The following is a 26,544-nucleotide window of genomic DNA, read 5'->3' as shown; positions in this document are numbered from 1 at the left end:
TAGAAGTAGCTAATGCGGTAGAGAGACAGGAAATTGTTTTGTAACCGGCATAATATAATATTTGGGAAGCTAAAGTACAAGTTACGGGTAAAGAATCCATCAACACTTCCAACACTGCATCTGTTTTATTTGTGTAATACATAGTTGCATTTGAATGACTTATAATTTAACTCTGTTATATACATGTATGTTCCATTCCTGTACGATTTGGAGCGAATGCTACCGTTTCATATTGCTCATTGGTAGGGAAGTCCCAGTCTGCACGTTATAAGTTATATTTATTGTTGTTATTTGTAGTGAAATAATTATTGAAATAGCATCGTTAAATATGCAGCTTGACATATATTATATTATATACGCAATCTCATTTCTACTTCTCAATTCTATTAATTATGTTAACTAGAGTGTATTACTTTAATATTTATACGTTTATCATACAGAATGGTATGACGAACCTGCTCAATTTCAGCATTCGTATGATGTTATGTAACTAGGTGCCACTTTTACGTATTATATATAAAAAAAATGCTTGCCTCCGAAACCAGTTTCATTTTCAACAAAATTGTAACCCTTACACGAGTTCTGGGGTAAACTGTATCAGCTTTATGGAGGGACAGATTCTCGTCCGATTAAATACGCGTATTGCTCAATTCCAGCTATCTCTTAGTTTTTCTCATTGGAAAAATAACCGCTGAAAACAAACAAGCTTGAGTCCGCTTTCAGTAAGCATAAACCGATTACGGTGAAAAATATTATATCCTTCTTATATTCTAAGAAGATATTTTTTCGGGCTTTTCTCTACGATAAAATGCCGTTTATGATACAGGCTTATGTATCATGCGTCCATATAATAGATGTGATGCACGAGTGGAAGTATTATTTATTAATAATTTTGTCGTACGTGCAGTGCAGGTGACACTTTCTTGCTGCGGAATAAAATGCGTGACCGATTTAACTCTACCTTCTAAAATTGGGCGGTATTAAAATTGGCTAAAACGAGCGGTATGAACTACTGGCGAACAATTTTCATGATCAATTCAGAACTTCAACGTCAGAGAATGATAAATTAGCAACAGGAAGTATTAGATCGACATGAAATAGCGTTAGACTAAGACCGAAAAATATTGTATAGAAGTCAACACCGCATTTTTCTTACGTTGTTCGCATTTATGGGTCACGTGACATTAACTACATGATGTAAGCTGATTACCCAATACTTTTACGGGACAAGCGTAAGAAACCAAAAAAATGTTGGAAGAAAATACGGTATCATGAAAATTCGATTGATTTTTACCGTCGTATCCAGAGAGGAACTACTCTTTGTATGGTGCTTACTTCATGCTACGAAAAGACGATAAATCTATCCAGGTGAAACCAAGCAAATTTACATGCCTTTAACTTTTTATGATAGCGTGCTGAAAATGAAAGCAAATCATAGTGATCATGAATTTGACTAGGATCAATAATTAATTAGGATTCGACGGAACGAATTTCAAACTTAGCGAATCCTATGAATGCAATGACTGCAGACCTTACATTAAAATTATCGAGAGGGCGCTAGTTCCCGAGACATTTTATCGTGAGTCTAACAAGTGTCGGTATTGCAGAATTCTTGACGCGTTAATGGGTAAGCAAACAGTTTTCGTTGGTCAAATTTTTCCCAGATGGCACTGCAGGCAGGAGTGACATGTAACGCCAATGCTAACTCATTTCGGAACCAGAAGAGCAAAGTTGTATTCTGCTAGCTCGAAATTTATATAGCACCGTTTTTGTTTTTGTCAGTGTAACACAACCTCAAACGTTGAAAATCTCTAGGATATAGAGTGGTGGTGTGAAGAGTTCCGTACTTGTGCCGGTTCTTAAAATCTTATAATCATCGGGGCTTATGAATTTTTCCGGTAAATCTGCTGAGAAATTTCCGGATATCTGTCACCTGGTAACGAGTGAATTAATTTTTTGAGTCATTCGCCGTACATAATTTACATGATGAATTCTGAGGAACATTTGCTGGACTTGGTGCGACAGGAAATTGTCAATAACAATCTACAAGTGAAAGCTATTATTCAGGTAACTCCATCAGCGTTGAAAAAATTTTACTTGAATTATATGCGAAAATGGTGGAATACGAATTTTGAAGAGTTGGTGGCCGTACTGGTACTTTAAAAAACGAAGATTTGACGGGTAGGGTAGCACATGTCACAGAACAAGTTTGACTCGTAGACTTGATCGGTACAGAAGTTTCTCATCATTACCGATTTGGTCAGCATTGTAATTTCCATTGATAATTCCATGGACGAATCGGTAAATGTCGGGCACTGCTTCAAAAGAATACGCATCCATGACATTGGATTTCTTGTGAGGCTGAAGTTCGTAACGCTAACGTAACGAAACATTGGGTGGAGAAATTACTATTTTACTGGTTTATAGTGACTTTGAAGCAGTAAAGATTTCAAAGTATGGATACATTATCCTTAATATGATTTACTGAATTTCAGACATTCCTGCAACTGTGAAATAACGATTTTCCAAAATGTTAATTGTTACAGTAACGTTACTGTAAACTTCAGCCTCATACTTTTTTCTGCAATCTTTAGCTGTAGCGTTGACCGCAAAAGCTGTGAAAAGCTTCAAAAGACCTCGTGCTCCTGGCAACTTTCAGCATTTTCAATAAACTTACGTCGAATTCGTCGACAATGAGCACTTTTTTTTGAATTCCACTTCCAATGTATTCTTAAGAGGATGTAAAGTATAACTGATTTAGACTGCCATCAGAGTCCTACACATCACTGTCATAAAAATGTATCAGATAGCACCAAACCTATGTGCAATGCCGAACAAAAATATCCACAAACTTATTTATTTTATGCGATAATAATTTCCGATGATGTGTTTTTACTTTCTGGAATTACAGTTGTAAAAAACAATATTTTTTTTATGTCTGTCCTTTGCAGCGCACTAGACTGGGCTAAAAAAAACGATGAATTTTTTTTTTAATGGTACTGTAAAAACATTGTTCATGACGACAAATAAAAATTATCCTGAAAGTTTGAGCCCTTAATATTAATATTAAGGGGTGTATCGTTACATCTATTGATTTTTTAACAGTTACCGCATTTTTTTTACCCAGAATCCGTCAATTATCAATCTGAAAAATTTTTTCAATCCATATTTTTGAAGGAAATTAAATTTCCTACAAAAAAGCTCTCTTACTAAATTGACGTAGATCGAGCCGTTTCCTTGTAATCATGCCTTAAACATTGATTTGTTTTTTCAAATTTTATACATATCAACAACATATCAAAAATTCAAACAAAAATTTGAATTCTTCAGTCCTCCAACAAATTTAAAAGTGAAATTTCTGCTAGGCCAGGGTATGATTGTCAATTAAACATGATTCTGAATTATCTTAAAAATATACGTTCAAAATGCTCCGAAAATATTGCAAGCCTCTCAATGTTAGACCAAAAAGTTTTATATTTGAATTTCACATTTGGTTAGGAAATTTCTTGGTATGAAAATGCGCGTCTAAATTTGATCCGTCAATGATTTACTTACGCATAAGTCAAATTAATTTTCATACCTCGCAATAATTGTGGGATTGTGAGACATTTTATGATTTCATAAAATTCCGAGGGGCTTCTTTGTTTTAGTTTTTAAGAAATTTCAATTTCATCATGTGGCAGATGGTCGAAAATCATTGAAAAAAAAATGTATTTAATATAGCTAACTAACAGATATTTTCAAAAAGGCTAAACGGCTACTGCATTCAGTGCCACATTTGTCAATAAAGTTTGATTTCATGAGACTTGAACAATAATTAGGTCGTATTCTCTACCAAAAACGATAATTGCGAAAGTTATGCGCAATTTAGTTCCATTGTCTTTGATACATGTCTACCGATATTGTGTACATGAGTAAGGATGATTTCTCACCGTACCCTTTTCCAACTTGTTGAAATTGCTTTAACTTTTCTTCAAATGGACAACAAAAATAAACTGTCGAATTATTTTCCCTTGACTACTGAAATATAAAATGTAAAAAATTTATGCAACTTCTGCATTATGACCAATGTAGATGCAAATTGTTAAAGAGTTGAATAACCGATCAAAATCAATTTTATGTTTCCAAGGGAGGGCTATAACATATGTGATTACATTAATGTGAAGTATTCAAAATAAGATTGGCAAATTTCGACGCCCATTACTTCTCATAGATACATTTGCAGGATGGGCGACCCTCCCCCCCCCCCCCCCTTAATTTTTTTTTAATATACCGACCCGTACATCTCGCACTACATACATACGTACACGTTAACCCGCGTTATCAGGACTCTGCGATTCATCAATTAATGGTAAACTTCGATTATTATCATTTTCTCCATTAATCACTTAATATGCTCTTTCAATTAATTGTTTTATTGATTAATCGTTTCCAGCTTAATCGAATTCTATCCTTATTAAATTATCTATCTAATTAATAATATATTTTGCATGAAACTAATTCAACGTAGTTGATTTAACTATTCATATCGCATTATGTATCCAATCGCAACTACCTGATTTCAGGATATTCAAAATTGCACCGAATCGACAGAGTTATTGAACGAGCTAAATGCAAAAGGCAGAGCGAAAATAGCGGCCCTGCGATCAAGTATTGAGCGTTTGGAGAGCTTAGCGTTCCAAGAACGCAGCGATAAACGGAAATTGGAGATTTATTCAGAAATAGAGAGTCATAAAAGTCAGTTGACTATTACCTTAGCCGCCTTTCGCAACGCTAATGTTGTCAGTGCCTGTGTTATCGACAGAATGGCTAAGGATGAATTATTGGGGATGCCCGACGGACATCAGAGTGCATTACGAAAACGGCGAGATAAACAAGCACTGATAAATATGTCAGGCGGCGTTACCGACAAGTTATTGGGCATCTCTAGGCATCTGGCGGAAACCACTCAAAAAAGCGCTTACACCTTAGACACCCTAAGTACGTACTTTATACCTTATATTTCACCTCTTATTCTCTGATATACGTTAGCTTTATCACAGGATTCAGTCAGCTTGACAAGAATTTGTAATTAAAAACTTATAACCAACATTTTTTTACCAATATTTTGGATGAGACTCGCAAGGTAAACTAGGTATTCTATACATATATATATATATATATATATATATATATATATATATATATATATATATATATATATATATATATATGTATATATATACACACACATTAAAATTACTCTGTAATCAGCGCAATATTATTATTTTATTACTGGCATAATTATTTCTTTATAACAATTTCATAATTACGTTCGTTGTTGATCAAAAAGATGTTCTGCAATTAAATAATATTTTCAAAAAGCCAATATGTGATATGAAATTCAAATACAAGAAGCCAATCTAGAAATGGTTTATTGTTGCATTCATTTTCTGTAAGAAATAATTCAGTGCGTATTTTTATTGCATAATCTGATATACATATACAGAGTATTTCCAAGTAAACGGCGGAGTATGTTGAGTTGCTTGTCGCTGAGGGGAACAAATATCGGTACGAGTCATCGGTAGGTAGCACGTTTAAAGTCCTTGCGAGTGAGCTGGAACTGCCCATATTGCCAAGTTGTGTGGATTTGGTCAAGCAGTTGTTCCGTGGTTTGTAACCTATGCCGAAGCGATCAGTGATCGCCTTCCGAAGCCACGTTAAAGTGATTATATGACTTGATTTGACTAAAGTGATAGTGAGTCGGCAGGTCTGTTTTACCGATATTCGTTCGCCTCGGTAGTAGGCAACCCAACATACTGCACCGTTTACTTGAAAACACCCTGTATATCTGAATAAAATAAGTATTTACTAGATTACCAGACGATGAATAACTTCAACAATGTAATAAATACAATGCATTGAGGAAATCTAAAGTTTCAGCCGACGCTTCAAGCTTTATCGTATCGTCGATCGATACAAAGACCGTTGTATTCAATTTTCCACTTTTGGACTATTATTTGCTCCGTTCCCATCTTTAGAGAACCTTTACGATAGAAAATAGATTGAATTTGCGGTGTAGGAGGTTGACAATTTATTTATTTTCGCAACGGAAACAGTATTCATCAGAAAAATCAACGCAAATAATTTTTGCATAACATTAACGTAACGAAATAGTGAAATATGAAAAATTATATTTTGCTTGTTAAAAATTATCTTGTCCCTGTAAGAGGTCGTAGTTGTAAACTGATATGTTTATCTTTAAATTTATGTTATGTATAGTATTGGCCGTATTTTTAATCATTGTAAACTTGCGAAATAAGGATTTTTCGAAAATATTTTTTTGTACTAACGTTACGAACTCGAACCTGTAAAATCACATTTATGTAGGTAAAACGTATAGTGTGGAAATTACTGGTATTTACACATTAGCGTATTAATTACACATTGTCATGTATTTCCTTGCAGTTACGTCGTCGGAGAAAGTGACCGGGACGAAAGATGAGCTTGAACATCAGCAGCAGGTAATAGTGCAGTCTGGAAAGCTCCTGGGGAAATATGGTCGACGCGAACTTACCGATAAAGCGTTGCTAGTTCTAGCATTTGCATTTTTCTTAGCCTGCGTATTTTACATTCTTCAGAAACGATTGCTCTGATTACACAGCAGAGAAATGCAATAAAGCTCATTGGTTTTTACTTGTAACTGAAACTATATACACCCGGCCTTCTGTAATCCGTGCTCAGAGAACTGAAAAAACTGTGTCATTCGAAGCGCTGAATAGTTTTGTGTACAGCTTGTACATTTTCAGGCAGCTGTTTTTATCACCGAAACTGACGTAAGTTCGCCATGAGTGCTGTGGTTGTAGGAAAATTGCATATTACGAGTTTGGCGTTGAAGTACTTTAATCAACCAGTTTTACAATCACACTTCAATATTAAAAATAATATTGAAAACGTTTCATAGAATAAAAATTCTGTCACTGAACATTCCAATGCAATTTGCTCATTAACGGAGAAACGTATACTGTACGTGACTGTGCACTGTGGTTAATGTTACAGCATCAATTCTAGTATATTATGTATCTAATATTTATACGTGCAGTATCCAGGTTGTAAACCCGGTGTTAAGTGAATAAATATGTTTTATAGCAATCTGCAAACGAGCATCGAGTACATTATTGCATATTAAACAAACGTCTCATCGATGATGTTACCAAAGATCGTCGAAGACCGTCAGCTGCGTGCATATACTTTGGTCCTGAAACGATTATACACGTGAGATAATTGAGTTCGATATAAATGTCGGTCATCTATGGATAGACAATAATATGAGTTTGTTTTTGATTTTGATGGAAAGTTACTGCAACTCTGCTTGTAATAACGTACATTCATACATGACGTCATAAACTCCTCCCGAGATATCACGCCATCCTTGTTCAGATCCATTTTCTCAAAAAGTCTATCAACGTGTCTGTTCACCGCGCGTTGTATAGTTTGACTTGTTCGCACCATCTCGTAAATCGCCGATACTATGAACAACATTTCGTGCCTCGTTATGTGACCATCGCCGTTCATGTCGTACAATCTGTAACGTAAAAAAAATGAACCAACATCGGATCGCAATACCAGTCGTTAAAGAGTCACGCTTAAGCACCCAGCACGTGGTACTCAAAATAAGATTAGTTGAATAGAATATGCGGTGAACGAACCCGAAAATCCAGGACAACTTCTCCTCGGCGGTTCCTTTCACGATCAGAGACAGGCCAGTCAAAAAGTCGCCGAAGCTCACGAGACCGTCTTTGTTCGTATCGAAGGTGTTGAATACTACTTGAGCGTACTTAGTGGAATCTCCAAGTGGAAAAAGCTTCGCGTAAGCCGGCCTTAGGTCGTTTGGGGTCGCAGCACCGCCCGGACAATGCTGCTTGAAAGCTCTGTAAATCTTGCAGATCTCATTCCTTGAAAAACCAGTGCGGATCGACAGGGCTGCCAATCGTTCCGGTACCACATGGATTGGCTTGGTTTCCTCCTCGCCATCGTCCACTGCAAGCCACTACGATTAAGTTGGCATTTTCTCACCATTTCGGTGAATTGGAAAGGTTTACATGTTTCTCAAGACGATAGAGTAATGGTGGTTCTGATTTGACCCGATAACGGTATTATACTTTTGTGCAATTTAACCCTTTGAGTCACGCATCGTTATGCTAAGTCAACTTTTATAACAAGATAGTATTCCATGATGTTTGGGGTTGCTGATGACGAATCTGAAATGGAATTTAAGAAATTCAAGATGGTGAATCCAACATGAAGGAGGAAAATTTTTAATTCAATCGAATCCAATCAAAATACTCTACGCAAGGGTTTTCGGGGTCACTGATTGCAAATCTGAAATCAGATTTTGAAAATTCCAGATAGTGAATCCAATAAGTTGCACGAAAATTTCAAATTTGATCGATTACGGTCAAAAAACTTTATACGGGGGTTTTCGGCGTCGCTGATTGAATTCGTCTGAATTTTCAAAATCTGATATCAGGTTCTTAATCACCGACTCCAGAAACTCCTGGATAGAAGTTTTTCTACGGATTTGATCGAATGTGAAATTTTCGGCCGCCATATTGGATCCGCCATTTTGATTTTTTTCTAACTCCGATTTCAAATTCATAATCAGCAACCCCAGAAACCTATACTCATGTAAAACATGTATATGTATAAAAGGGTCACATTCTCCGAAACGAATTATTTCTTAAATTGTCACAATTTTTTCAATCAATTTGTTTGTAACAATAATAATTTACACTATATCGCAATAATCCCTCTCGAATACTGAAAACCTATTAGTATACTATCAAAAATAGCAGAAAACCGTAAAGAAATATGTTGAAAAATTCTCTAAATATTAAAAAGATGGATATAATATATGGATAATATAATATATGAATATATGGTGGTACGAATACTTACCACAATGACTCAAAGGGTTAAGGATGAATCGACTGAATCGTCTAAATCATAAGTTTGGAAAAGAGAAGAAAACGGTTTAAAAGATCTCGAGCAATATAATCTCCACCAATTACAGAGCACGTGGATGATACGACGTCACTGCTTTGTAACCGACATGAATTTGACATCAAGATTATTTGACGGACAAAATTGAACTTTGGTCTGTCTGATCCGTTTTTGATGTTATTGGACCGATCATTTCGTTCATCATAAAGATCTTCAGAGATTGGACAAGAACAAGTTTACAAATACTTGTCTGCGAAGTGAATAAAAATTGATTTTCGTAACTACGGTACGACGAATGGTCGTCACCAATTACATTTGCACGTTATAACGATATACTACAAAGTGAGATGTCTTGAATGTTTGTCAAAAAATTTATCGGGATTTTGTCAGCACGCAAAACCAGCTCAACAACGTTAGAACCGGATAAAAACACCAGAGTTTTATTATTTCGAACATTCAATGATGAAACCTTTTATCAAAAAGGTGGTGTTGGACCTTAGTCAAATAGGGCAAATCGTAGTTTATAACTCTGTTTTTGCCTAAGAATGAAATTTCCACAAACTTTGGGAAATTGAAAAAAAAATTGCGAGTGAAGGCACTTAAAAAACCAGTATTCCTTGAAAGTTTTATAATTGTACTTAGAGAGAAATACATGAAACGGCCGTTATCAACTTTCTTTTCTTTAGCAAAAATCGAGTTGTGCTCCGAAATATTTTAAAAACAGTTTGTTTGATCATTTTTGTCGACAAGTATTAAAAGAAAAGAAAAAAAAACAGCATAAGTCTATACAAATATCCGAGTTAAAAAAGTAAAAACTGAAAATAAAAATTTTACGATTACTCGGGAGCTAATTAGGCTAGAGAAGTGAAATTTTCAGAAAATTCCTTTTCATTCAGTGGAAATACAAAGGGTTGAATGTTGCTTAAATAGTTGCTGGGAGCAGTTACAGTATTCTTATCTCGCTATGCACTTTGATTGCGTACATTTTTGTTAGCTTTTCAAATATTGCTTGATAGTTTTTGCGTAATATCTGATGTAATAATTTTTCGGAAAGATAGTAAATGCAAACCAAAACCTCGCGAGTTATATTGTGCAAGGGATCACGTGGTCTTTTTTTTTTTTTGTAATCCAAAGTATCGTTGCCGATTTTATTCATGCACAAAATCTGCCGTACTATCACTGCGAGATGCGCATGCGACAGTTCATCGAGCTATTATTGTAGAAAATATAACGTGAAATCGATTACAGTCGAGTAAACTCGATTCTCAAATGCCACACAAGATCGTTGAATGACGCGCGTATATGGCATGAAAGTTGCGCATTGTCGAGGAAAATTTATGGTGTGGTAACCGTAAAAGCGATTACAATACACGTGTATAATGTTGCTAACTTTTACGTTTACCACAACCATAAATTTTTCACAATCATGTTATACTTCCGAGGTTGCAAAGTATAAAGACGTGCGATAAACAAACTGGCAAGGCATCGCCCTATCGATTTCACTATTTCTTGTTTATCACGTAACTGTGCGTAATTATTGCCCGGACTTGAAACGATAAACCTGTTGTTGCACAGACTGATTTATGCTATTACCGCATATCTGTATACATTTTTTCACAGGGTGCAAGCAGTCTCGCCGAAAATAAATCAGAAGTTGAATGAAGCTTGCTAAGATGACAAGCCGTAACTATATATCATGACACTGTAGTAAATGTCTCCAACTAAAGCTGAACATTTCTCAGTAAACAAAACTCATTCAATCAAAATAGAATAACAACAAATCGCAATTACTGGAAAATGCTGATTAAAATCTATTCAACAAATTGCATCAAGTAAAATGAGTGCTGTAAAATCAACTTCGGTTAAATCAACAGGAATTTAAAAAAAAAAAGAAGAGAGAGAAAAAAAGAAAAACTGTGTGCGCCCTTTGTACGAGGGTCAATTTCTTCAACCACGACATAAATTTCTAATTCAATTTATTTGCGAACGAGCTTCGAGTTGAGGTTTTAAAAATTGTACGTATTAAAATTTTGTTCTTGAAATTATCATGCTCGTCAGAGAGGCTGACAATGAGTCTTATATTAACGTGATGGAAAAATGCTCTCTATAAAATACTGCATTATAATCTCCAAAACGTGATATCGTGAAATCTTTTTAAGCTTCACTCGATGCGATTGTTTGCATCCGAACTTTAATACTAACCACATACATATAATGCCTATATTTGACGTGCATCCGTACGTATATGATGGAAAGATCGTGTGGCTCGAAGATGGGTGTGTAATAAATTTTTTCCTAGACACGTGATGTAAATTTTGCTGCCGAGAAAACTAGCACCGCGTAGGTATACACAAGCCGACGTATAAAAATACGTTTTTTCCCGACAGTTTACACGTAATTCCAACGTTACGAAGATCGCTATTGCACGCGGATATATAGTATGTATAATATATGCGTGTGTAACATTCCTTGTCCAGAAAACTGATGTGATGATTTACAGTGTAATCATATTTGAAACGTGTATTCAAACATACTCCCACGGTCGTTGAGGATGATCGATGTATTAGCCAGAAAAAACGTAATCAGTTTAAGCGAGGAATTAGAGTTTGCGAAACTGCGGTGAACCACTCAGGCTATCGATCAGCATATTTCGCCCTCATCGTACGTCGAGATTGACTCTTAATTCTTCTAAGGTTAGGCTTATCGCGGTTTGTAAATTCAGTTGCATTATTTTTAGATGAAAACATTTCGCGTCTTTCGATACCCGATCGAGTGCTAAATTTAGTCTGAGAAACGAGACGCTCGATTGCGATGCACACGCTCTCCCGCGAAATATACGAATCTATTTGAATCGGAATCGAACCAGCCGAACGGCGGCTAATAGCATCGTCGTTTCTCAGCTGCCCGTTATTGGGTGGAAATTGCAAAATTTTTCGTCTCGCTGCATTTGTAAGTTACAATTTAGTATATTTTGTAACGTGGAGGCAAACTCGGTCTTTAGTACCGAGCTTAAGCTTGCAATATGAGTCGCAGCCCTGGTGAAAATCATTTCTATGAGAAACTAAGAAAAAGGGCGAGTAAAAATTCATCAAGAATCGTACTTTTTTTCATATGAAACTAAGACTCTGCATAAATCACTGTGAAAATTAACAACGTCTAACGTAAGTTCACGAAAATATGCAACTTCCGTAAAGCGTAATAGTTTCGCGTAGATTTTGGTAGAAAAGTATGAATATCCATGAAGATCTACAGTTGAAATTATGAGAAATAGTTGCGCTTACATTTCGAGAAAATAAAACAGAAAATCTGTGAAAACGTACCACCGCAGTTGAACGGAACAGTTTCTTTCGATTAAGCAGACTAAAACTACGACGATCTGAGAAAATCTGAGCCTCAAATTCGCACTGAATCTAGAAATATGAAAGTCTATGCAAAAACTAAAACCGTAACTACATGAAATACTTTATCACGATTAAGCAGAACAGATCTATAACGATATATCTACGCTTGTAATTCGAAATGTCGAAAAGTACAACTTTTCGTAAACTCCGTGAATTCTCATAAAACAGTACAAATTTTTATGAAAAATTGTGATAATCGAGAATTTTAGAAGTCAATTTAAATCGATAAGTTTACGAATACGTATGACAAAGTATGAAATTCTATTTTTGAACTACCGCTAGATGTCGCATCTCTCTCACGAATAAAACTTATTACAGAGCAGAGAAATTCCTAGCGAAATTCAGGCTTACGTCCTAAGACTGACCTTGTCATTTTCTCTCAATAAGAGAGTCTCTTGAAAAAACTAACATTTATTATCTTACTAAACCAGGAACCCAGGTGAAAATAATTTTATGATTTTTATGAAATTTGAGCACGCATACGTGCCGAAGTTGAATGCTGCAAATACGCGAGACAAAAAGACCGTTGCCCTCCATGTTACATACGATTCTTTATATAACACAAGAGTACGTTACCCGTTTTGTCACGAAGCACGAAATTGAGGTTAGGGTTGCGTAACGTCAAACTTGTTCGCAACAGCGCACGCGCCTAGGACTTCAAACGTGGTCTTTTCAGCACTTCACGCATGCGCATTCGCAAACTCCCTCCAACGTCAAAGAGACGGGTAGTTTGCGTACGTAAAACATTCTCGCGTTATACGAAGTATTATTCGCAAAGAGATCGAGCTGTATACTGAAATTCTTATTTTGGGGTGAAAAACGCAGCGATCAATTGTATCACGGAAGTTTAACGATTTCCACGCACACATCAGATCTACGAAATTATACGTAAAAAAACAATTCGAATTGCCCACCTGTCATTTTTTGGATGCTTTTCTTGACCTTCCTGATGCTCCTCCGCATTTTTCTCGAGAGACTCGGACGGTGCAATCGTTGTTGGCTCCCATCACTTCCTGCATCCTCGCTGTCCGACATATTGTTTATATCGGAGTCGAAGTTTGAAGAGTAATAGTTTTAAATAGCCTCACACAAACATTAGTTCGTACAATACGTGCGTCGTTACATACAGTCAATAATGATCGTAAACTGGTAATGGGTGTAAGCCGTTGTCAAACACGTCGAAGACACCGTGTACAATAGATTCCTTACTGATCATTACTTCGTTCCTACTCTCTCTCTCTCTCTCTCTCTTTACTTTTCTTTCTCTTTTTTTTTCGTTCTACTCTTCCGTTAGTACATTTTTCTACCGATTTTACAGATCATTCATTCCGCGCGCGAATCATTGCATAACATTAATTGCGCTAATTGAAATCTAAGAACCGTTCGCTCTTGCTATCGCGGTGATTCTGACGGTGTGAAATACTAGAACGCATCCAACGTTCAGTCATTTCACGTTCATTTCCTTACCGTTTGGCAAAGAGCCAACACCTTCCGGCGTTTGGACGTTGGAATCAAAGGAAGAGAAGAAAAAAAGAATGTAAAAAAAAGTTTTGAAATATCTAAGCGTGCAGCCACCGCACTGGTTTTAGTCCGCAGTCAGATAGTTCCGCACGAAGCTGTCCCAAACACGTTTATGGAGCAACTGAAACTCGGCGGCTATATCAGGGGACGATGAAACTGGGAGAACTGTCGGTCGTTCGCAGGGCGAAGCTGCGTACGAGTTAAATATTTAAACCATTTATCAACTATCTTAATGCGGTAACAAAATTTCGTTTCATCCAACTTGAAAATTCCGGTAGCCTTGCAAGATTGTGTACGTCTGAGAATTTTTGTACTCTCGAAGATTTTCAAGTAAGACACACATGTATGTATGTATATCACTTGGTTTATGCACTAACCGGACGTACCTATAGAGCACATTTCCTGACAATGACCTGAGTAAATCTAGAGAGATTACAAAAAAAATTTTATGCATTTGCTGTGCAAGTTTGACAAAACTGAGAAGCCAATTGCTCATGCGCCAAAATAATAAATTCAAGATTTCAAATGCGAAACTATTTAACACATGGTTCTTTGAAATGATTTTTTTTTCAGAGAATGTGCAACTGGTAATTCGTTTGATGTAAATGCTATTTCGAATAATTTCAGGAAGATTGTGTTGTTATTTCGTTCTTTCAGTGCCAACGTTTTATATTGTTCATTCAATATTATGACGGATCAGAGCTCATGTTGTGCGTGAATGGATTCTTTACACATGGCTCAGAATGAGTTTTTAATAACGTTAACATGTTTTTTTACAAAGCTTGAACTTATTCATCATAACCTAAGGTGATTTTGTGTAGTAAATGATTTCTTGATCAATTGAAGACAGAGAAGAATGTTTTTCTAGGATGGTTGGTAAGAAATTCGAACAAAATAAATTACAAATATTCATCAACGCTGTATATGTGATTTTGTCATCATAAAAATCATGAAATTGTGCCGTTGCTCAAAAACTATGAGTAACAGTGGTTTTTAAACTGAAATTCGCAGGTTGTCAATTTTTTTTTTTTTTTGACAATGAAATTCGAGTTGTATTACACGAGTCATAGCGTTTAACAACTTACTTCATCGTTTTAGACAAAGTTAAGTGAGTTGTAAAAAATTTTCATCATCTCAACCGAAAAATGAGTATTTCGGTGGTTGAGCATGAGCAGAGTAACATCGGATCTGAGAATTTGATTCAACGACACAGTGCTTCAAAATTTGATTGAAAAAGGTCGTCTCTCTGAATTTTGTTAAACAACATCGTATCTGAAATTAAGATTCCGTCTCTTAAATTTTTAGAAGTTGCGTCACTGCGGGATGAAAATTTATTGCATGATATCGGTACTGATTAACTTGGAAAGTGCAATTAAAATTTAACACTCTTTGCCGTGTCATAACTCAATTCTGGGGCACAACTGTAACTGCAATTGTAACCTAACATATTCAATTGTTTTCATGAATTATTCATCATCAGTGGTAAATAATAAGTCACTATTTTCAAGTGAACGTCACGAATACCGAAGCTCAAAGATTATTGGAATCGTCTTTAGATGCGTTATATTTGACATCGCATCAACGAAACTTCGTCACAATATTTAAGGCAACTAGCACCAATCTCATCTAACAATCATATCTTAATTACCATCGGTAGCACATCCTCAGAAAATGTTGTAAGCAAAAATCGTAAAAAAAAAAAAAAATGGCAGAGTTACCCGGTTGTTAAATAAAATTCTGAGACAAGATATTCTTGAATCAAATTTAGTAACGATGTTGTTCTGCCCTCGATTATTTTCATTTCAATTCTAAGGATAAAACATGTTCCTATTTGCTGAACTTTTCGCACTTTCCACATGAATGCTTATATTTGTAGTTTGAGTTTCCCTGGGCAGCGAGTGGTTATAATCGCTCGCGTTACTTTTGCGAAGATTGAGATTATTTGTGAACTACAAAGTACGAAGCTGACGCAAATTTCGATTTTGGACTTCTTTCGATAATCGTTATTTTTTTTTTTTTTTTCTTTTTATACTCCGAATCTGCTTCCCCGGGCAACCTTCTGCCACATTGCCCGAAATCTGTAAAAATGTTGAAGAATTGGTAAAACAGAACGATCACAAAACTGAATTTTCCAATACGCGAAAATTGTTCTCAGAAAATAAAAGAATGTTGAAAGTCTACTAATATTTTCACAAAATTAGTGTTTGAAAATATTCGCGTGTTGAGCTGCCAGTATACATTCAGATATTTATTGCCAATGGTATACGTCCGATTATTCCTTTGTTCCTTCGGTCTCGCACAAGATCCTGAATTCTGAAAACTTTTGTTAACATCTGTTTCATATGGATTGTAGTTGGGTGCTTACCCATTTATCTGAGTGAGCGGCGTGCGGAACGCATGACAATTTATTATCGACATCATTCGGGGGAAACCTGATGGCAGTGTACCGAGCGTGATATATAAAATAGTCAACTCACGTGCTGCTCATTTATTTTCTTATTTTTTTTTTTATCCTTTTCCTGCACGTACCGCCACAATATTATGTACTCACACTCTTTCCGATCTTTGTATATATTTATTATTCTATTCGTTTCCACGCTGATACTACGACTCTGTTTCCGATCATCGCGGACACGATAAACAGCATCGTCGAATTCATTCGATATTCACTTTTTATCGCGATTGTCAGAGAACTCGCGCCACTTTCTCTTGGCTATTGTTGAATACTTGTCGTGAGCAACAATCACTTCGTTTAATGTGTTCCGGACGATGGTTGGAGATTTAAATTTATCGATTTTAATGAGTCAATTTTTTCTTTCGTCCTGTTTTTGGGACATTTTTTTCGCTCGGTCACCTTGGAATAATCGACGAAATAAACCTGCGAAAATCACCTCACGTATTGCAATTCTATCTTTATCCCGCAGCGATTTATTCGCCATATGTACGTGATGGTCACGTGGAGAACAAAATCAACGTTTCGAATATAATACGTGTTAGCTCCGGCAGTAATCAGAGTAACGTATTGGAGCTTAGCTATACATTTATGTTGATCCACCAATAAAATCCCCACGACTATACAGGCATTTCCGGTAGAAATTGATTAAAACGAACGTATATTATATGGGTCTTTAGGTGTTTCGGTTCGGAAGTAAAAATTTCTTTTCGTTCCAGCCTGACAAACTTGATGTACTTATAAAAACAAAAATCTTTTTTGAAGAATATCTCTAAAATCCAAATTCAAAAGGTCGCACTCAGAATTCCAATTTTGCCTACTAACTACGACAAGTAACGCAAGGAAAGATATCATTTTTCCATTTGTTATCACTCAGTTCAATCACACGAACTTGAATCTGGAAGTATATTCCAGAGATTCAAAAGTGCTGTTTGAATTTTTGTTGTAAAGCGAATAGTTCGGCCCTTAAAAGACATTTAACGACGAATTTTTACATAAAATTGACTTTCAATTGACGGACACTTTAGAAGAGAATCTAAGCCTCCTCAAATTCAGCGTGAACAATTTGCAAAACTAATGAGATCTTTCCACGTTATTCGAATAGACAAACTTTGAATTCTGAGCGCGAAATATGAAAATTAGGTGTATCAGATATTCTTCGACGTGGAGTTTAAATAAAAAATTTTACTTCGCTTTACGTATATCAAGATTTTCAAATGAGCTTCCAAACGAATTAACACCTCAATGCGCACGGATAAATTTTTTCACTTACAATCTATCATGTATATATAATTATATACATAATTTTCCCAACTTTCTTCCTATGTTAACATATAGCGATGCAGTTGACAATATAATGATTAATCGCTTTCTCAGCGCTTCGGAGCCTTGACCAACTTCTCGTATCTCAAACGTTACATATGTACGTTTCTTATCCAAGATGCCGTATATTGTACACATGCAAGTGTGATTTCCTCGATTATTTGGAACAAGGTCGTTAAAGATATTAGTTTTCAAGTTAAAAGATAACAAAGTGCTCTTTTTTCTTTACATTTTATTCGGACCATTTTAAACCGACAATTACCGATGCCTTATTGATTTTGCACAATGCAACATTACATTTGCCGAATGAAAGCACGAATGGAGGGTGTAAAACCTGAATAAATTAATAATCATTTCACACACACACACAGATCGGTCACGCTGCCTTGTAAATCAAATGATTTCATCGAGTCGCCGTCAACGTGTAATAGAAGCAATTATAAGTAATAAACACGCGCAAGACAGAAAGTAATTTACAACGTTCATATGTAAGAAACTTAACGCTGTACTCGTATAATATAACTTTCTTTTCAATTAGTCTATTTCTGCGAACTCTGCTGTGCAGCTATTACATAGATCGTATTCATAGTTACGGGTTAATTTAAATCCCTGTCAACAACGACACGAAGGTAATACTGAAAACGAGCCGTATCAAGATCAAGACTTCGATGACCGATAACGAGGCGCGAATATTCTCAACCTCAGACGTAATCATACAATCTACCTTTATATTACATAATAAATAACCTTTACATTACAAATTAGTTAATATTGTAACGACTCTGCATATAAGGTAAAACGGCTCGAAGTGGCAGAAAATTAGCGCATGTGGGAATGCCAAATTAGATCTATTCTGAGAAGCAAACGTGAACGGCTACCTATAAGCTCGCTATTCTAAGCCGAACAGTGGAAGTCGTTAGAGAGCCACAGCTAGGAAGTCTACGGTCTTTTACACATTTATCCCGAGCCCTGTAAAGTACGGACTTTCTCTCCCAGTGCAGATCGCTATTAATAGCTGGGACATGACGAACCGGTCATTACGATAATAGGAAAATTGCCGTGTAGTGGCAATTGATCCAAGTTTACGGGCAGGTACCTTGATATCATCCCTCTTCATGGTTGGTATTTATACCAAGTCTGCACTTCAGGCTTGGATTGGAAAAATCTTTTGACGAATGATAATTTTTCGTCATTTTGCGAATAAGTGCTGTAACTATTTACACAAATTGTGTAGTAATATGGATGATATTATTTTTTTTTTTTTTCCTTTTCTCTAGTTCACAGTTGGTAATCATACTATACTTTTTTGTAGCTCTTGGAAGTGCCTCTGTGTTTCGCGTAAGAAAAACACAGTAAAATTTTTCAAATACAGTTACCTCAATCCTTATTTGTGTAACGATATTTGTTGGTAATTTTAACAATATTGATAACCTTGTCGTGTGGATGTTCATTCTGCTGAAATTTTTGGCAATAACTATGATGAACTCCAATTTCACTCAGCATGGATTGTGAAGGTCGTTGACAGGTATAATATACGTGAAAATTTGCGCGCCTTTTAATTCTTCAAGTATCTTTAATTCGAATAAGCCAAAATATCAGAGGATCAAGGTGCGCGTTTGAGTAAAAAGTGAATTAATAATCCCCTCAGAATACAATTAGGTTATGAGATCTCCTAAACGTATTAAAAAATAAGAAAAACGCCGATTCGAACTCGACGAGCCTCGTCGCTCACAATTCCAGAACAATTAACTTAAACGATTAAACGATCTTTCTCTTTACACTTTTAACTTAAATAGCTAGTATTATTCGACTCGTTATTCAGTAAAAGTAGGGAATAATAATCTTCTACTATGTATAAAATAACGACGCCACCGAAATTTCCTGACTCGCAAAGTCATGTAAAATATGCTTATTTCATATCTTTTACTTCCACGCCAGTGTTGCAGACATATTTATTGCGCAAAAGTGCAAATAAGAGATTGATTCGTGACTTATTATGCTTGGAAGATGTTTGATTCAAAAAATTTATATTCAAATAAGGTATACATTTTACAATAACACGTTACACAGTATCGGGTACATAGTTGAAAATAATTAATTACCAGCACAGATTAAATTGGAAATACAATAATTTCTCGAATATTAGATAACTCGTTGTATTCCTTCAGCGAAGAAAGGAATTTTATATTCAGGGCCTCAAAAGTTCTTTTCTTAAGACTTTTGTGTAAATAAAAATTATCATCAATATCTCATGTTGAACTGATTCCTGTCTCAAAAGTTTCCAATTCTCTGGAAAAAAAGCTCTCGGAATTATTGGATTTCTTAGTATTATCTTTTTCAATTACAGAGATATACTTTCCTTACGCGTCGAATTTGCAATTTATTCGAAGTTAATATGTTTGAAATTCGATCGTATACTTTAAATGATTGAGAGTCGAATAAGTTTAGAGTTATCGGTTATTTAAATTATCAAAAGAACTGAACAAAATTAACTAATTAAAAACTCAATATCCTTGCGCCTTGTCAAGTAAGATGCATATTTCGTCGACACGATGAGAACGTGATTAAATCTGAATCTCCTGACTTGCGTGCAGAAGAATTAGGAATACTTACTATGTTACAGCATAACTTTCATCAGTACGAAAAGATTCCTGCCGCTTGCACACTCAACGTGCAACTTCTCTCTTCTATGTTCACATTCCGACACAATTGAACGTATTTTTAGTTTCCATCATTTTAACAATAATCCCTAGCAATAATAATTTTTTTTTTTTAATTCTATATTATCTCCTAATTCTATCACATAGCTTATCATGTTAATAATCATATCGGCATTGACTTGAACCACGAGTTTTCATCAAAATGTGTGAGTGTATCGAGTTGGTTTGTAGGTATCTTATACCAGCGAATATTATTTATACACGTGCTTCGCATCTGGCCAGACGAACTAGACCGGTTTAATTATAGTGCTTGACAAGTTTCTAACCCTAATTATGAATAATACGTCAACAGTCGAATTTTCCCATTCTCTCGCTCCATGTCTTCATCTTTCAGAAAAAAAATAAAATGAAATACGAGAGACAAAGCGACAACAGATTTCGTCTATGAAATGAATATATATAGAAAATATATAGAAATAGAAAATGAAGAAGTACGTGTGCAAGTACTATAATTTTTGTTATACAGGATAGAGCCTATGGACCACATGGCCGGTCCGTATCAGCAAAGATAGAATTCTGCAGAACGTTGATGACGCGCGCAGAATAAAATATGGCATGAATTCGCAAACATTCATTCAAACGCGATACGCAAGTAGGTACAGAAGATCATTCCACGTTTCAGCATCTCGTTATTTTGTTGTTTCTTTTGATTGTTTTTTCTCTCTCTCTCCGTCTCCCTCTCTTATTCTGATCCGGGATTTTTCCGAGGGGAACTTCGTCGCGAGGTTTCCTCTATAAAATGTGAGAGGGCATCCAGCATCTGACCATTACGAGATAGAGTACGAGAGTGCAAGTGCTCTGGCTTTAACTCGAGTTAGTCTTGGCTTAACGCGTTCATTGAATAGTTCATCGAGACACGCTCGAAGATTTCCACAATAATAATTGGCGATCAATTGGCAATGCGAATTAGTGAACTCGATACGGTCTGACCTGGTACTCCGTAATGTCACGTAAAAGTAAGTATATCACAAATATGCGCATCACAAGAATTGAATTTATAATCTCAGAAACGATTTTATTTGATAAGAATTGTCTTGGACGAATAAAAGTTTTACCAATACAAGGAAATATGTTTCGTCGTAAGATTAATCTCTCAGAGATATACTTATTATTTACGAGATACGCAGTTAATTTTATATGTAGTGAAAGCAAACATAATTCTATACTAAAGTATTCTTCGTACTGATTTTCATTTATGTAAAAATGCTTCTAACTAAAGACGTGCAATAGTTCATGAAATGATCCTTCCAGTATCATCTGCAAAATATTTTATTTTTTATTTACTACAATTTCTTTATTCCCCAGAAATATTTTTCAAACTGTCGATCCGGACAGTGTGTAATTCATTTGTTATCACTCAACGTGTTATTTTTTTTTTTTTTTTACTATTTACTTAATGTTTCATACGTATAAAAAGTTTAATCGCGTTCACTGAAAGCTATGCAATCTCTCACCAGTAAATCAAAACTAATCATACGATTTCAAACTTTGCATCATTCTCACAATTCTATACGAAATATATCAATTTTATTGAATGAAATTGCACGCCATAAAATAGTGTGATGAGTACTACTTCTGACTCTCGTCAATTGAATTATGGAACCACCCATGAAAGAATTTTGCAGCAAGTGCGTGTTTGAAATGTTTGTTCAAATCACGAATGAACTGTGTTTAATCAAAGCCTGTATCATATAACGAGGCATGGTCAAATAAATCAGAGTCATTTCACATTTCATACTGTTCAGAAAGTGTGAAGTTTGAAAGTATATTTCTAAAAACGATGCCGTAAACGTGCGAAATTGAAGTATAAATATCACTATACTAGTCCATGCATTCACCGGGTCCGTACTATTCAAGGCTAATCGGGTCGATAAACATAAAACAATCATATTATATTCTGACAATAAGTATGCGCGAAATGTTACGTATAACATCAAATACCGTGTTTTGTTCAGTCTGAAACAAACCAATACAGGGATTCTCAAAACGCCAAGAAATTGATTGAAATTCCAAAGAAATTTTCAATACTCCATAAAGTTTCCATAACAATTCCCCATAATAATTCCGAAACGCCATTGAATTTCTATAAATTTTAAGGGAAATGAGGCACGCTGCAGGATTTACACCTCGGAAATTTGGCATTAGTCATAGGAATTTTTTAAAACGGGTTTAAGGGTTTACCCTGGTCGATTGCGACGTTAGACGTTACATACCGGAACAATCTCTTGAAACTTGAAAATCAACTGCGCATGCGTAAAATAATTCAATCTCATTGGTCGGCGAAATCTTCCCGTAGCGATATTCTTGTCTGCGATGCAGGCGGGCCAACTTACACAAAATGTGTACGTTTGAATTTTCAAAGAGCGTAAGGATTAAATTCCGACCGTTCTTTGAAGAATAAACTTTTTGACCAAATAACAAATGCTTCCCAAACCTTTCCGAGTCACTACCTCAATTATTTAAGATTCTAACCTCGAAAATTCGTATCAACTATATCGACGCCAGAAACAGTTTGACAATTGAAACTCGGAATGGCCAGCCTGCACAAACAGCCGATAAATCTCGCGCATGCGCAGTTGATTTTCAAGTTTCAAGAGGTTGTCCCGATATCTCCAAATATCGCAGTCACGTATATCAAACGCGAAAAGGGACTTAAGAGCCCCGGTCTATCCGTAATTTTGAACAAAAACACTCTAATCCGTTTTTATTTGACGCAGAAATAAAAAACTGCCATTATTTCTACGAATTTACTAACTTCTATCTTCACCACTGATGAAGAAATGAAATTTGTCAAAAATACGTCAGAATAAATTAAATTTGTTATGCGTTCCTTCAAAAATTCATTCTTAAAACAATTTAGAAGCTAACATTTTCCTAGATTTAAAGAAAACTTTTAAGACGCTGATGTGCACTTCAAAGGACCTACACTGTGCAACTTTTAAATCTAACTGCATTATAACACGCTATTCTAAAAATCTCGGATACAAATTGGATAATTTTTCTTCTTTTATATGTTTTCGCTATTAATCGAGTATAATCAATTATCTTTCAAACTCGATCATTTTTCCTTACAATCGGTTTTTGTTTTTCAGTCCCTTGAACGACACAACACAATATCAATTTATGCGATTAAAATATGAATTGTTATCACTGTCTTTCTTACTAAGTACCTATTTGATATAATTAAATGAAAGATTAATGAATATTTTCAGCTGAAATTGAAAAGTATTTTAAATGAAACTGTAAGTTATCAAAAACCTTTCAGGCTGTTAAGACTACATACTGAATTTCACGGAATTTTAGTTTCAAATGCACCGTATTAAAAAAATTCAAAATAGTCGATTAAATGGATTAATTTTTCCCGATTCAATTGAATCGTGTTCGATTATTTTTTGGGACTCGATTAATCGATGCTTCGGTAATTTTTAGCTAAGTGGCCATCACTGGGCAAGAACGAGCGTACAGGATATCTCATGAATAACTTAGATGAATTCACGTGGAACTTGAGTGATATCATATGAATCACCTAAATAAGTGTCAATGTTCCATATACTGTATTCTTACAGTAATTTATATTCACAGATTACAGTCGTCTCGAAAGAGAAGAGAAAAACGTCCGTGTCGACACTAGTCAACGAATTGAAGAGCCGTTTTTTTCGGTAGATAATTATACATAATATAAATATTTCTTCATTTGAAGTAAAAACTGAGAATAATATATCCGTTCAAATCGAAGTATGCCCGTTATTCCGAGTAAAGGTTATAATAGAGTAAGCCTGAACCGCACTTAACTTCTTTCCACCAAATTGCTGAAAGTTTGGGTGTCCTTTCTCTGTTGATACTATTAAAATTGACCTTTATGATTCCAAATGGCACCCTATCGGTGAAATATGAAGACACAAATATAAACTTCCATTAAGGGGAGAGAGGGAACTTTGAAATTAAACGTTCGTTTTGACCAGTGTAAAAATGACTTACGTGTTACCAGCAGCAAGTTGCCAATTGTCAAGAAGACTCCAAGCTGTGTACCTTGAAATGCAGAAACCATCCCGTTTTACAGCGATAATCGATTCCTTCAAGTACGAGCGAAAGTAACTTGTTCTATCGTAGTCCTTCATTTCACCGTAGTCAAAAACCCCGTTCTTATCGTTAGTAAGATATATTTGGAGATCATTGTACTCCTTCTTAATCTTTCGCAGTAAATTTCCGAAACCCTCGAGAAAAACCTTCGACAAGAATCACTCAATGAGTTTCAATACGCAAACACACTCATGGGTAGAGTAGGCTTATTTTTCAATACTTACTCGTAACCAAGAGGAACTTCAATTGGGCCAGCTAGAATGCGGCTTACTTAATATGCCAGAGTCGGTATTATGTACTCCATGGAGTTCACCTGGGTCCGACGACACGATTAGGGATGTACAGCGATTAAGAGCGAAGTAATCAACTGCTCCTCTAATGATAGAAACAGTGAAGAAATATATTAAACTCTTAACCGAACTAATAAAAAACGAGGGTATAATTAGCTGTCGAGTCTGGTGGCTGTACGTACTTTAACATATGTGCGATATCCACTCTGGGGAAAATGTAGGAAGGCGAGATGATATGTAACTCTGCGACTTGCTAACTAGGGCTAATCTCCTTTACTATTTATGGGTAATCACCGATGAAAATTGGATGTGTAACGATGCCACAGCTGAATTGAAAATACGTTTCAGCAGAAGCAATTTCATTATTCTCATCTAAAATGTATCCATTGCAGATAAGGGCAAGGCTAATTTGACCGTGCTGAAACGTTCGATATTCTTTATTGTACAAAACTTCAAAACATTGTGCAAGCACAGGTAATATTCAACATCGCTGAAATTATTTTCTGAAACAATCCAACAATTACGCTCTAGAATTTTCTGGAATTATCAGCAATATCGGATAAAGTGGCATTGTGCTCGGCGATAGAGTTGGGCCGTACGGGGAGCTGAAGATGAGCATTAGTATCCTGAACACAGGCTCAACGGCTCGTTGGTAGTCGTGAACATTCTGACGCTGGGCCCGAATTCCGTAAAAACTACTCTGGCATAGTCGACGAACCATTTGACCATTATTTCATTGGATGGTCGAAATGATATGTGTTAACCATAGTCTCGATACCGTTAATATGCAATTGTCTGATCAAATTGTTGTAGTACGTGACACCATCTTTGCTAACATCGTTAGTAAGTCCAGTTGGAAGAATTCGTGACCAGCTGATCGAGAAGCGATAAAACTTGAACTGAATTTGACGGTGGTTTTTCTTGAAATAACTCACTCCAATTTCTTTCACCAAGTTAACATCTTCTTTGTACATGCGATAGGAGTCACAAGCGATGTCGCCATTGCTGTCATCAGCTATCCATTCCGGACAACTATGCGTCCACCAATCAAAATCGTTAACCACCTTATCTATGACAAGAGATTAGTTACTAGAACTATGTTTCTATCATAAAGTCGCAGTGGCTTCTGATAGTAGACCCCCAACTGGTGCTTTATGGTTGAGAAAATAGGGAGATTACCGCGGCGCTGACATTCCAAGATCCTTCAATTTGATACGAGGAAGTAGCAGCTCCGAACACAAATCGTCACAGATGTGGATGAAATTAAGTTACGTTTGCGGAACTCAGAGAAATAAAGTTTATTTTAAAAACAGCAGATAAGTAACGAACGACTGTGTGATTTCAGTTCACTGCTGTGGAAAAATATTCACATCCTGATATTTTAGGTGTACAAAATAATTTCTTGCCGTTTTTCGCCAATCTTAAAAATCCTTGGATGTATACCAAAGCTTTTATGATTCTTGAGCTCTGAAATCTAAGTTCTTAAAAAACATTGTACGGAGTAATGGAGCAGGAGGGCTAAATAGACGTACCGACGAAACGGAAAGATCATCATATTAATATCATCCGTACAATTTTCAGCCTAGATACACTCGACGAAGCCTCGAAGTATTGGCTGATTATCATGATTGATAAATCAAATCCTCCCATTACATTTACAATAAAAAAATATCACTCACGACTTCCGATATATTAAATCATGGTCTGACTTTCTGTTATGGATTCTCACCAAATGGCGCTTTCAAAAATCAATATAACCTTCATGATATTCATAA

General features: G+C 35.7%; 3 protein-coding genes across 4 annotated transcripts; 1 reads left to right on the top strand and 2 right to left on the bottom strand.

Annotated features, from left to right (window-relative positions):
• The first annotated feature begins 1,720 nt into the window (after window positions 1-1,720).
• On the top strand, window positions 1,721-7,139 carry LOC124308805 (vesicle transport protein SEC20). The gene is made up of 3 exons (XM_046771904.1): window positions 1,721-2,067; window positions 4,566-4,980; window positions 6,448-7,139. Exons 1-3 carry the CDS (start codon window positions 1,984-1,986, stop codon window positions 6,633-6,635), a joined length of 687 nt encoding a protein of 228 aa, XP_046627860.1. The 5' UTR covers window positions 1,721-1,983; the 3' UTR covers window positions 6,636-7,139.
• LOC124308795 (Kv channel-interacting protein 4-like) lies at window positions 7,098-14,070 on the bottom strand. Of its 2 annotated transcripts, none has more exons than XR_006909094.1 (4): window positions 13,298-14,070; window positions 7,689-8,029; window positions 7,366-7,564; window positions 7,098-7,237 (listed from the first exon to the last, which is right to left on the bottom strand). XR_006909094.1 is itself a non-coding variant. In XM_046771887.1 (4 exons), the coding sequence occupies exons 1-4, from the start codon at window positions 13,416-13,418 to the stop codon at window positions 7,190-7,192; spliced, it is 699 nt and encodes a 232-aa protein (XP_046627843.1). In that variant the 5' UTR covers window positions 13,419-14,070; the 3' UTR covers window positions 7,098-7,189. The 2 variants fall into 2 exon arrangements, 1 of the variants encoding a protein (XP_046627843.1); XM_046771887.1 differs by having other exon boundaries at window positions 7,689-8,019.
• An 11,427-nt stretch (window positions 14,071-25,497) lies between these two features.
• Window positions 25,498-26,011, bottom strand: LOC124303491 (myrosinase 1-like; the record flags this gene model as incomplete). Its single annotated transcript, XM_046760755.1, has 3 exons — window positions 25,498-25,668; window positions 25,705-25,833; window positions 25,949-26,011. Coding segments are annotated over 3 exons (363 nt in total), but the record flags the coding sequence as incomplete, so codon positions are not given.
• Between the last annotated feature and the right edge of the window lie 533 nt (window positions 26,012-26,544).

Source organism: Neodiprion virginianus, chromosome 1 (assembly GCF_021901495.1).
Source record: "Neodiprion virginianus isolate iyNeoVirg1 chromosome 1, iyNeoVirg1.1, whole genome shotgun sequence".
Taxonomy (NCBI): domain Eukaryota; kingdom Metazoa; phylum Arthropoda; class Insecta; order Hymenoptera; family Diprionidae; genus Neodiprion; species Neodiprion virginianus.
Note: the sequence above shows the minus strand (reverse complement) of the source record. Positions and strands in the feature narration are given on the sequence as shown.